Consider the following 13,009-nt stretch of genomic DNA (forward strand, 5'->3'; position numbering starts at 1 on the left):
TTATTTTATTTAACTCTCTTTACTTTGTATATCTTGTATAGCCTATATTCTTTTTTGCACTTTGTTTTAGATTATTCTATATTAATTATATTTTAATTATATATTATATTAACTATTCTATATTATACTGTATTTTAGATTTATAGAGATCCTATGTGTGTGTTTGGAGCTACTGGGGACTTGAATTTCCCTGAGGAAGTCATCCCAAAGGATAAATAAAGTTGAGTCATGGAGCAAATAAACGTGAAATATTTACGTTTTTATTTAAAAATAAATAAATATGGACTTCGTCTGTAGTGGGATAATTAGCTTACTACTTTGATGTTTATAATAACCTAAACGTTTGAGAATTAAGCAAGTTTGAATGTTTCACCATCAACACAATGTTGTCGGCGAAAGAGCTGCCTGTGGTAAGATGGCGGCCATCTGCGGACGTTCGACTCCGTTGACCAGCAACGCGGACGAGACATCTAGCCATTCTATACATATCTATGAGCTCAGTACTCCGTTGCACTAAATTGATATACGTTTAGCTGCGAACCCCCACCTGATGGCTGTGTCTGCAGGGCGACGCTAACTTCGGCTAGCGGTAGCAGTTAACATCCGCCGCTAACACCTGCTTCCCAGCTAACCTAAACTCTCTACCTTTACTACTACTACACAAATAAACACGTCGTAAGATCGTATGTGTGGTATAACGTTACCCACCGCTCTGTGTATTGATTTTTCGCCGGCTTCGTTGTAAACAAATGGTCGTGTTCAAAAGCTAACGTTAGCAGATGCAATGCTAATTGTAGCGACAACAGGTTTGATGTAGACTAACACAACAAAGCTAAAATGACAAACGCTATAAATTCATAAATGAAGATAAAAATTAACTCGGAGGTCTATGGGCTGATCGAACTTACCTGCAATTTAGTGGACACTAATTTCGGTCGGCTGCGGGTTAAGTTCACGGTGCATAGAGCATGGCATTGAATCGGGCGGCCATTTGCTTCCACGGCAGAGAAACACCTGAGCCAATGGGCGTGGCTCTTAGATGTACGTTGTGATGACGCAATGCCTCAGCCAATCACAAAGGCATTAACTCTTTCCCCCCGCCCAATATACCTTAATTCAATTTGTTGTATTAACAGAATAACACTATTTTAGAAAAGAAAAACAGAAAAATGTAAACAAACCAAAATATCACTTTTATTAAAAAATAATGTTTAATCTCAAATAATCATGTTCATACTACTACACTACATTACATTACGGTCATTTTGCAGACGTTTTTATCCAAAGAAAATTGGGTTCAAAACTTCAATTTTCAATTTTCCAGACAACTCAGAAAACAGATAATTGATGTTCTTTGTTCATTTCATTGTAATGTGTCGGTGGAAAGTAAAATGAGTTAATATTCCAATTTTCAATTTCTGCGTCGTGGTAGGACTGAACCATGCACGCGGGGGCCGGGGGGATGTCTTGGCTCGAGTAGCGCCAGATGTGTTTTGTAGAGATAGGCCTACAAATGAAATGGATGGCAAGTCAGCTTGAGACGTACAGATCTGACAGAACGACTGGAAACGTTTCAATACAAACACAGAACAACCTGCAAACTTTCCAATAGGCTACAGTACCCTATTAAGTTGCGGCATGATTTAATATTGTCATATGTTTTACGCCCTTCGCACTATCAATACTGCACTATCTGTTTCATGAACGAGGACACAGTGGTGTTGGTATACTTGACTATTCATGTTGTAACAAGAGAGCGCAAGTTACAGTGGGTAATCATACAACAGGAGAACCACAGATGCAGTACCACATAACAAAGACAGATGGCAGCAGCACCACATAAATAAAGGCAGGTGGCAGCACACGTCCTGCAACACTATCAGTAAAGAAACGGTGATGCTGAGTGTTGCCTATCCACTTAGGCTATATTTGGGCACGAATAGCCTACATTTTGTTAAACGGTCAGTATGAGTAGCCTATTTAATTAGGTTAATACTAAGTGTGTAAACCCCGCCCTCTGCGTAAACACACTGGCCTATAGGACAATATCCTAAGTTTTATTTTAGTACATTCACTGCACGAAGATGATTGCCTACAAATACGCAGATGTAGGCTACATTAAGAATGTGACAGGAATAAGTTCGTGAATGACCTCTGCAAAGCAGACATCAGCTGAACCGAAACATTGCATGGGTTACAGCGCAACTGCCCCCGGGGGTCCGTGTTTTGCAGTGATTTGCTCCATTTTTAGAATTCACCTGAAGTCAGGCTCCCGTTCCCGCAACGTTATCATTGCATTTATCATAACGTAACAAAATATAAATATAAAATATAAATAATACACACGTAATGTGCATTGAGCAGGAATCAAACCCCGGCCACCCGAGCCGCACGCAGATGCGCTACCACTAGCGCCAACACATGCGTGTAAAAAAAAAAAAGCCCTATCTCTGATACATAAGTAATTGTGAGTCACAAAGTTAAGCCTAAATCTATTATCAATTGAGCTGTGCTCCCCTTATATTAGTCAACGCCCTCCCCCCTTGTGGTTCAGCCCAACTAAAATCGAAACAAAAATTACAAAGAATACATCAACAAATTTTACTTTAGTTTCAGTTGATATTTTGTTTTGTTTTTTCATCGTTTTTGATCACCGACTGAATAAAAATAACGCTATTTATCTATTTACGGACTAGTTTCAAAATTGAAAATTGAAGTTTTGAACCCAATTTTCATCTTTTTCATGTGAATTCTGAAAATGGATCAAAGCACTGCAAAGCGTTACACGGACCCAACACCCTTTATCTCATTTAATTTTTTTCTTTCTTTAATTTCTTCTTAGCTCTTTCAGCTTTTTTGACACAGTTTTTTTTTTCTGCGGTAACGATGAAGAAGACCTTTACTGAACTCACTCTGTTAAGGCCACACTGTCACTTACATTGACTTTCCTGAATATTTACCACTAGCTGTTGTAAACTAAATCACTCATAGTCAAAAAGTTTTGTATTCCTATTATTTGTACTCTGTCAGAACATAAAATGTTTATCTCTAACCAAAACTGTAAATATATTTTGTATTTTTGAGCAGCAGCAGTCACTTCCTCATGGATAACATCTCTCAGTAACTGAGCTGAAGGCATTTTTACTCGTATTTGATTGATTTCTGTGTGAGTTTTCATGTGTGCAGGCAAATGACAACTCACAGCGAAACTTTTCCCACATGATAAGCTACTTATCATGTGAACTCTGTAGTGTTTTTCTGCATTTCTACCAGAATATCTGCCCTATCTGAACAAAGTTGTAAATTCAGACAGACACTTGAAATAACTTTAGTTTTGCTCTCCATTAGGAACAGCATATTTTCAAATGTTAAGTTAAAATAGTTATTTCATTTAAACTTGGTTTAATGCTTCACTTAGACGTGTAATTGAAATCTTAATTGGCACCATAAACAACATGTAGACTAAATTGATTACAGGCAATTAAATAAATGAAAAAATCCATAACATTTGTATTACCTTTAATCTCAATTTTTAAGATTTCCTGGCTGTAAGAGGCCCAAATGGCCAACATAATAAGCACCTGACATATTCCTGACAAGACGTTTGCATTAGTTTTTTAAATAAGAAATATCATAGAGAGGGGATACGATGTGAAATCATTCTTTTGCTTTGGCAATGTTGATGTACTTTTGGTAGATATCATGAGAATTTGATGAATAAAGGTTAGAAAAAGTGATGTGGCAGGTGAGAGCAGCATTATGTGTGAAACTTTTACTGCATATTTATTTCACATAAGTACAGCTTCTCACCAATGTGAATTTTCATGTGGCGTAACAAATTGGTCTTTCGTTTAAATACTTTCCCACACTTCTCACAAACATAAGGCCCCTCACTTGTGTGACTTTTCATGTGGGCAGACAAATTACAACTAAGGGAGAAACTTTTCCCACATATTTTACAAGAATGCGGCTTATAACCTGTGTGAACTGTGATGTGGCAGGTGAGAGCAGCATTATGTGTGAAACCTTTACCGCATATTTTACAAAAGTACAGCTTCTTCTCGCCAATGTGAATTTTCATGTGGTGTAACAAATTGGCCTTTCGTTTAAATATTTTCCCACATTTCTCACAAACATAAGGCCCCTCATCTATGTGAGTTTTCATGTGAATAGACAAATTACAACTGTGGGAGAAACTTTTCCCACATATTTTACAAGAATGGACCATTTCGCTTGTGATGATTTTGTAATGATTCTTCTTCTGGACAGTTTTCTTAAAAGTTTTGCCATAAACACCACATTTGACACCTGTGTCTGAATCACAATGACTGTTGGACACTGAAGAATGCTCTACATTGTTACTGTTACTTGGGACGCTGCCATGTTTTGTCTTTGTCTTCAGTTCTGAATTCATTATTGATCCAGAGTCGACATGCTTGCCTCCCATCTGAAACTGACTTTCAGCTAAAGAAGAGTCAGGAGGACAGAGCTGTTCATCAGTAGAGTCTGGTTTACCGTGGTCACTTTCTTCATCAAAAGGAGTCACCATTATGGTATCAGCCTCCTGCTTCAAAACAAGCTGTTGTCCCTGCTGAAAGGTGCAGAGTTCCTCCAGTTCTTCTTTTTTCTGTGGAGGTGCTGCTTCCTCCTGATCCAGAATAGAGCTCCCTTCCTGGTTACACATCTCCTGGTCAGCAGGAACCTCCTCATCCTCCTTTAAGACATGTTGCTGTGCAGAGTCTTTGAACAAAGAAACAAGTTTATATGCGATTCTTATGAAACGGAAGAACTGTCAGAGGAAAAGGTTAATCTAAATACCCCTCTGATCTGTTTTGTCAGTACATTTTATTGAATTTACAGCGGGTTATCTTTAGATTTATTGGTGTTTCATCAATGAACACATTATGAAACGGTTTCTAGTTCATTTTGGGGATATCTGTAAACTTTTCTCTATTTTCCTCAAAATTCAAGAGAAAATAAAAAGGTTTATTATGTCAATAATCATTGCCATGAATAGATAAGACAAAAAACAGCAACCGACTGGAGTGAAACGTGGAGTGGATTTCTTTATCCATCTTTAATGCTAAAGCTCCATGTTTGTAGCGATTTAGTAGAGCTTAATCTGTGAGTGAAAATATATTTTATAGCAGGAAGAAGGTTCAGGAAACAGTAGAATTGCCAAATTCTTAGATGTAAACATTTTCCTGCATTGAAACAGAACTAAAAAAAAAGCAATTCATACATTTTATAAATATCATGTAAACCAAGATGTTTCTCAAAGAAAAGATGCTATTATCTCGTTCATCAAGGTCATTGTTGTATTACAAACCTATTCTTTGTAGCTTTATTTGCGGCATGCACATCTGCAGCGTTTCGGAGGTTTCCAGCAGTTTGCGCTGACGATCGATCTCTTCTTCGTATCTTACAGTTATTTTCTCAAACTCTGTGAATATTTCCTGAGCAGCAGCTGTTAGCCGCTGGCTGATAAGATCTCTCAGATAATGGACTGAAGACATAGTTCCAGAAGCCACTGAGATACTTATCTAAGAGCAAATTCCGCACAAACTTATTGGGGACTGTTGATTGTTTCTGCCTACTTTTTGTACTACTTCTTCGTCCTTCTTTTCTTCTTCGTGAGTTGTATAGGCGGTTGGTAAATAATTGGCACATTACCGCCACCAAGTGGCAAGGTAAGGCAATTTTATTTATAGAGCACAATTCATACACAAGGCAATTCAAAGTGCTTCACAGCTACACAAGAAGGCAATAAAATCATTAAAAAATTATAATAAAAATTAAAATTAAAAAACCCATTAAAAATAATCATTAATGAATTAATTTAAAAGTGAAGAGTGCAGATAAAATACTTTCAAGTGTCATATGCACAGTTAAATAGAACTGTTTTCAGCCTGGATTTAAACATTGTCAGAGTTTAAAGTGGTGTGGAAGGTAGACGATTCCCCTAACAATTGTTTGATTAATAAACATCACCTCCCCACATCTCTGTAAACTTTTGAATCTTCTCTTCTTTCTTCCTAATTATTATCATTGATTTAATAATTAACCAGAACATGTTCTACTCATTCTGACCCTTGTAGCTATTTAGTCCCAATCTAAGTCTTGATACCAAATTCATCTCAAACGATCCTTTCAATTCTGTAAAACCAAGTATTTTCTCTCCTCCTTCCATTGCTTTTACCATCTTCTTCCACTTTCTGCTTCATCATTTTTCTTTCTGACCAGCTAAAGTTAACTAGCACATCAATGGGATTTCCTTTGTAGCTTATCATGTGAACTCTGTAGTGTTTTTCTGCATTTCTACCAGAATATCTGCCCTACTATCTGAACAAAGTTGTAAATTCAGACAGACACTTGAAATAACTTTAGTTTTGCTCTCCATTAGGAACAGCATATTTTCAAATGTTAAGTTAAAATAGTTATTTCATTTAAACTTGGTTTAATGCTTCACTTAGACGTGTAATTGAAATCTTAATTGGCATCATAAACAACATGTAGACTAAATTGATTACAGGCAATTAAATAAATAAAAAATCCACAACATTTGTAATACCTTTATTCTCAAATTGTAAGATTTCCTGGCTGTAAGAGGCCCAAATGGCCAACATAATAAGCACCTGACATATTCCTGACAAGACGTTTGCATTAGTTTTTTAAATAAGAAATATCATAGAGAGGGGATACGATGTGAAATTATTCTTTTGCTTTGGCAATGTTGATGTACTTTTGGTAGATATCATGAGAATTTGATGAATAAAGGTTAGAAAAAGCTGATATACTGGAATTACTGAAAAATCAAATGAACACTTTCACTGTACCAAGGCAGCACACATCATTTCCACTCACGTGTTTTCATAAAATGATTTTATAAAGTATCTTTGCAAATGTTTCGTGATTTGGCGCTATATGAAGAACGACCCTGCAGTTGGATTAAGTGGGTGTAGAAAATGGATGAATACAAGCAAGATACAGTAAAAAGGTACGACATTAATGAACCTTTCGAACCATCTTGAACAGTGAAGTAGAGCTAAATTTAAATAGAAATGCTCTTTAAAAAAGGCAGCTCGGTTTTTAGCCTGAACATATTCCTATGCTTGGCTTTCCAGACACTTTTCCATGCAGCCGTTTCAGAACTACACCTTCTGACCTTGGTGAGTTTTCATGTGACATTTAATACTACTTCTGTGAGAAAAACTTTTCCCACAGACATTGCAAGAATAAGGTCTATGCCCAGTGTGAATTCTCTTGTGAACAACAAGATTAGAACTATTCGCAAAACTTTTACCACACGTTTCACAAGAGTACGGCCTCTGCTTGGTGTGAGTGTTTAAGTGGTTACTTAAGGAAACCTTATATAAGAAACTTTTACCACATATTTCACAACAATATGGCTTTACGTCTGTGTGTATTTTCACGTGTTTCATTAAACCGGATCTTTGGGAGAATTCTCTGCCGCATTTCTCACAAAAATAGTGCGCTCCAGTTGTGTGGTGATGTTTGAAGTGGGCGGACAAACTATTCCTGAGGGTAAAATTTTTCCCGCATGTTTTGCAAGAAAACGGACCCTCACCTGTGTGAGAGATCATGTGGTGATTCAGGCGCCAGTTAAAGAGAAAGCTTTTATGGCACACTGTGCACGTATAAGGCCTTTCACCTGTGTGGATTTTGCAATGACGATTCAACTGGTATCTTTTCAGAAAGGTTTTTCCACAAACATCACATTTGATATAGTTTTTAGCTTTGTCAAAATCACAATGACTATTGTGATCGTTTTCTTCGTTGTTAGCGTGATTTTGGAAACCGTCATGTGTTGTCTCTACTTTCAGTTCTAAACAATTTATTGTTTCAGAGTCCACGGGCTTGCTTCCCAACTCATCTCGACTTTCAGCTTGAGGAGATGAGAGAGGGAGGAGCTGCTCACTCATAGAGTCCGTCTCACTGTGGTCCCTTTGTTCATCAACAGGAGACACCGCAATGGTATCGCCCTCCTGCTTCAGAACTGGCAGTTCTCCCTGTTGAGTGGTGCAGAGTTTCTCTGGATCCTCCTGGTTAAAACTGGAGCTTTCCTCCTGGTTACACACACCTTGGTCAGCAAGAGCCTCCTTTTCCTCGAAGTCATGCTGCTGGGGAAAGTCTTTAGGAACAAAGAAAGGCATTTATTAATGTAAAAAACAGAAATGTAAGCAGATATACTGTAAACCACAAGGTGGGATCTACAGTGTTGAGAGCCGCAGTCTGAGGAGATGGAAACAAACAGTCAATACAAGCCATCAAACAACACCTACAAGCTGGCGGCTCTGATCAGAAATCTGTGGAAGTGTGAAGTCTACATGGAAATCCTTATTGATCCATTTTTGAGGAGGATAACATCCGACACCTGCACCTCCACAGTCCCTTTCTATATGAAATGCTGCATGGATACAACAATACATCGATGCCAGGTCAGAACTGAAGACGGGCACCAGGGGGCGCCGAGGAGAAGTTCACAGGAAGTGGATTTAGAGCCACTTTGGCAGCTCAGACCCCCGACATGTATACTCTGACATCTACAACACCTCACTGAGTCAGGCTGTTGTTCCCACATGCTTTAAAACCACCAACATAATCCCGGTCCCAAAGAAGTCATCACCCTCCTGCTTCAATGACTATCGTCCAGTTGCACTCACTTCCATCCTCATGAAGTGCTTCGAACGGCTGGTCCTGCAACACATCAGGTCTACCCTCCCCACCTCCCTGGACCCGTACCAGTTTGCATATCGGTCTAATCGCTCAACCGAGGATGCGATCTCCACTGCTCTCCACTCAGCCCTTACACATCTGGACAAGAAAGACACCTACGTTAGAATGCTGTTCATTGACTTTAGCTCAGCTTTCAACACCATCATCCCCCAAAAGCTCATTCACAAACTGGATCGACTAGGGTTGGAAACATCACTGTGCAACTGGATACTAGATTTCCTAACTGGAAAACCACAGGCAGTACTTGTTGGCAGCAACTCATCCAGCACCTACACGCTGAACACAGGGGCCCCCCAAGGTTGTGTGCTGAGCCCCCTCCTGTTTACTCTACTGACCCATGACTGCACTCCTTCACACACCTCCAACCTCTTTATCAAGTTTGCGGATGACACGACTGTGGTGGGTCTCATCAGCAATAATGATGAGTCTCTCTACAGAAGCGAAGTGAGCCGCCTGGCCTCTTGGTGCATAAAAAATAATCTCTCTCTGAATGCAGAGAAGACCAAGGAGATTGTGGTGGACTTCAGGAGAACCCACACTCAGCATGCTCCTCTATCCATCAATGGAGTTGCTGTGAAGAGGGTAAGCAGCACCAAGTTCCTGGGTGTGCACGTCACTGAGGATCTATCCTGGACCATCAACACAGCATCTCTGGCCAGGAAGGCTAACCAACGGCTCTACTTTCTCCATAAGCTAAGAAGAGCTGGAGCCCCCACCCCCATAATGAGCACGTTTTACAGGGGAGCCATTGAAAGCATCTTGACCAGCTGTTTTACAGTGTGGTATGGAGCCTGCACAGCTTCCTGCCGCAGGACCTTCCAGCGCATCGTGAGGACAGCCGAGAAGATTGTTGGCACCCCTCTCCCCTCCCTCTCGGATTTTTTCTGCCTTCGCCTCACGCGGAAAGCACTCCGCCTGGTGGGTAACCCGACCCACCCTCTACACGGCCTCTTCAGCCTGCTGCCGTCTGGACGGAGACTCCGGAGCCTCAAAGCGAGGACAAGCAGACTGAGGGACTCTTTTGTCCTTCTGGCTGTACGGAATCTGAACTCGCTTCCTGCTCTACCCCCCCTCCCCCGGTCTTCCTGATCACCCCAAACCCCCCTCCCACACTGGGTCTTTTAAGAACTGGCATGCACTATAATACCCCTATTAGGACCCACAATCCTTTCAAGACTTAATTTTAGCATAGTTATGCATTGACCACTTTAGCCAGCCTTAAGCTATTTTACAAATTTCTTGCACCTTAAATCCACAAAATTTTATACTGGTTTTATTGCAATATTGTCTAACCGTTATAACCTCCATATACTACCTCCTTATTCCTCCATGAGAGGAACGCACTGTCCATATTGTCTTAAGTGTTTGGTGTCCATAATGTCTTATGTCTTTTCTTATTTTAGTGCCTTATTGTGGATATTTTATTTCTTTAGCTTAGATGTTCTTAGTGTATGTATAAATGTCTCTTTTTAGCTGCAGCCTTGGTAGGAGAGTAACGTAATTTCAATCCTTGTATGTCCGGTACATATGCAGAATTGACAATAAACTGAATTGAATTGAATTGAATTGAATTTAATTGAATAAACAGCAGTGACATGAGGGCTCATTCAAAAGATGATTGTTAAAACTAAACTGAGATGCTTTTACTTTCCATGACTGCTAAATGCTGCAAATGCGACATGCTAATTTACAAATGCATTCAATATCAAGAGCAGTTGGTTAAATATGGGAGCTACACACTGATGCACCTGGAAACCAACAGAATTCTGGATGTTCAGGCTTCTACAGGGAAGCTTTTCACTGTCTGTACAGCGAGCAGCCTCACATCTGTGTGTGCAGCTGCAGTTATTTGGTTTTCCTCTGGAGCAGGGTGGTTGGTGGCAGTGTCCTCATGAAGAAAATGACTCAAGAGGTCTGGATTTTCTAGAGTCCAAACACTTAAATGTGGAGTAGGTGTAAAAAAATAAATAAATAAATAAATCCTGCATTGAAACAGAAATCGGAGAAATGCTATTTCTACATTTTTTTTTAATTTTTAGATACATCTCAAAGAAAAGATGCCATTCTCTCGTTCCTTTAAGGTCATTATTGTACTCCAAACCTATTTTATGGAGCTTTATCTTCGGGATCCACATCTGCAGCGTTTCGGAGGTTTCCAGCAGTTTGCGCTGACGATCGATCTCTTCTTCGTATCTTACAGTTATTTTCTCAAACTCTGTGAATATTTCCTGAGCAGCAGCTGTTAGCCGCTGGCTGATAAGATCTCTCAGATAATGGACTGAAGACATTTTTCTATAAGTCATTGAAACATTTAGTTAAGAGTTAATTCTACACACGCTAACTGAAGTATACGACTGTTTCTGTTTACTTTTCGTACTACTTCTTCTTCGTCCACCGTTTTGTTTCTTCTTCGTGAGTTGTATAAGCGGTTGGTAAACAATGAATTGGCACATTACCGCCACCAAGTGGTGTAAACTAGATAAAATTTCATTCGATTTTATATGGAGAAATGAGTGTCATTATCTAATTTTTTTTTTTGAAAAAATGGGGGTCTGGAGGTCTTAAGTTTGGAAACATTGAATAATACTTTTAAAATTAAATGGCTTACAAAATTAATTAAAGAAGAAGATAATATTTGTAATGCTTTCCCTAAATTAATTTTTTTTTCGTTTTTTTTTTTTATTCAAAAAAGCACAAAGTAAGATACTTTAAATACAATATCTTGAATTGTTTTGTTTTCTTTTTAACTAAACAGAACCCACCCACCCACCACACCCATATACTGCTCAAAGGAAAAGGAAAAAAAAATAAAAAATTCATAAGCATAAATAGCAAAGTTAAATAAATAAACAATGCCATAAATTAAATAAATAAATAAATAGATCAAAGAAAATAACAGTAATAATGATAGTAGTTATGCTAGTAAGAATTAAAGTGTCCATAATGTAATGACAAAATTAAGAAGAAAATAAATAAACAAACACTAATAATAATGAAAATAAAAATAATGACAGACAATGGGGGCATTATATATCCATGTACATGTCAATAATTAGGCAAGGTCAAATATACATCTCAGGGCTTCATAGGCTTATGGAAGGGCCTTAAGATTTTTAAAGTATTCAATTAGAGGTTCCCACATCTTGTAAAATTGTTTTGTTGAGCCTCTAGAAAAGTATTTAATTTTCTCTAATTTAAAAAAACATTAATTCAGTGAGCCAGACAGACACTTTAGCAGCTCGTTCATGCTCGCACTATTTTCTTAGCGGTGGCGGAGTAATATCAACGATCATCCAGTACAAAATGTCAAATAAAACACGACAAAAGCAACTTTTCGCCACGAAATTTGATATGGATTACCAGTGCACACCAGTAACCACTCCGGTGAGTTGATGATTTTGAAAACGGACGTTTATGGTGCTTTTACGGACCTTTCTAGACATGCGCATGACTTGCCATTCTGAAGCAGGTTGAGAAGAATCAAAATTAGGCAAATACCGGAGACAGCAGTAAACATCAAAAAAGCGGTGAGGAGGGTTCTAAAACATTGCAGACGACTCAGAAAATAGGCTTAATGTTGAAAATACCGCAGTTCCCCTTTAACATTTGAGAATATGCTGTTCCTAATGGAGACCCAATGGAAGGAGGAGAGAAAATAGTTGGTTTTAGAGAATTGAAAGGAGCATCTGAAATTAAATTGGTGTCAAGACTTAGATTGGGACACATTGGGACTAAATAGTCTGCTACAAGGGTCAGAATGAGTAGAACATGTTCTGGTTAATTATTAAATCAATGATAATAACTAGGAAGAAAGAAGAGAAGATTCAAAAGTTTACAGAGATGTGGGGAGGTGAGGTTTATTAATCAAACAATTGTTAGGGGAATCGTCTTTAGAACCATGTCACACGTCCACCTTCCACACCACTTTAAACTCTGACAATGTTTAAATCCAGGCTGAAAACAGTTCTATGTAGCTGTGCATATGACACCTGAAAGTATTTTATCTGCACTCTTCACTTTTAAATTAATTTAATTAATGATTATCTTTAATGTTTTTTTATTTTAATTTTAATTATTATTTTGTATTTCTTTTTAATGATTTTATTGCCTTCTTGTGTAGCTGTGAAGCACTTTGAATTGCCTTGTGTATGAATTGTGCTCTATAAATAAAATTGCCTTACCTAGCCACTTGGTGGCGGTAATGTGCCAATTATTTACCAACCGCCTATACAACTCACGAAGAAGAAAAGAA

The 13,009-nt window shown here is 38.5% G+C and overlaps 2 protein-coding genes across 2 annotated transcripts; both read right to left on the reverse strand.

The window, feature by feature from the left end:
• Positions 1-2,368: 2,368 nt before the first annotated feature.
• Positions 2,369-5,668, reverse strand: LOC142399912 (uncharacterized). The gene is made up of 2 exons (XM_075484473.1): positions 5,330-5,668; positions 2,369-4,740 (listed from the first exon to the last, which is right to left on the reverse strand). Exons 1-2 carry the CDS (start codon positions 5,514-5,516, stop codon positions 3,773-3,775), a joined length of 1,155 nt encoding a protein of 384 aa, XP_075340588.1. The 5' UTR covers positions 5,517-5,668; the 3' UTR covers positions 2,369-3,772.
• Positions 5,669-5,836: 168 nt separating this feature from the next.
• LOC142400787 (uncharacterized) lies at positions 5,837-11,160 on the reverse strand. Its single transcript, XM_075485996.1, has 2 exons — positions 10,859-11,160; positions 5,837-8,152 (listed from the first exon to the last, which is right to left on the reverse strand). Exons 1-2 carry the CDS (start codon positions 11,058-11,060, stop codon positions 7,152-7,154), a joined length of 1,203 nt encoding a protein of 400 aa, XP_075342111.1. The 5' UTR covers positions 11,061-11,160; the 3' UTR covers positions 5,837-7,151.
• Between the last annotated feature and the right edge of the window lie 1,849 nt (positions 11,161-13,009).

This window comes from Odontesthes bonariensis, chromosome 15 (assembly GCF_027942865.1).
Source record: "Odontesthes bonariensis isolate fOdoBon6 chromosome 15, fOdoBon6.hap1, whole genome shotgun sequence".
NCBI classification, from domain to species: Eukaryota; Metazoa; Chordata; class Actinopteri; order Atheriniformes; family Atherinopsidae; genus Odontesthes; species Odontesthes bonariensis.

What these genes read in the sequence shown, in the direction of transcription:
- LOC142400787 (XM_075485996.1), bottom strand. Translation starts at nt 11,060, where the DNA reads ATGACTTATAGAAAAATGTCTTCAGTCCATTATCTGAGAGATCTTATC. An exon ending in GATAAAGCTCCATAAAATAG is followed by an intron (nt 8,153 to 10,858) that starts GTTTGGAGTACA and finishes TTGTTCCTAAAG; the next exon opens with ACTTTCCCCAGCAGCATGAC.
- LOC142399912 (XM_075484473.1), bottom strand. Translation starts at nt 5,516, where the DNA reads ATGTCTTCAGTCCATTATCTGAGAGATCTTATCAGCCAGCGGCTAACA. An exon ending in AATAAAGCTACAAAGAATAG is followed by an intron (nt 4,741 to 5,329) that starts GTTTGTAATACA and finishes CTTTGTTCAAAG; the next exon opens with ACTCTGCACAGCAACATGTC.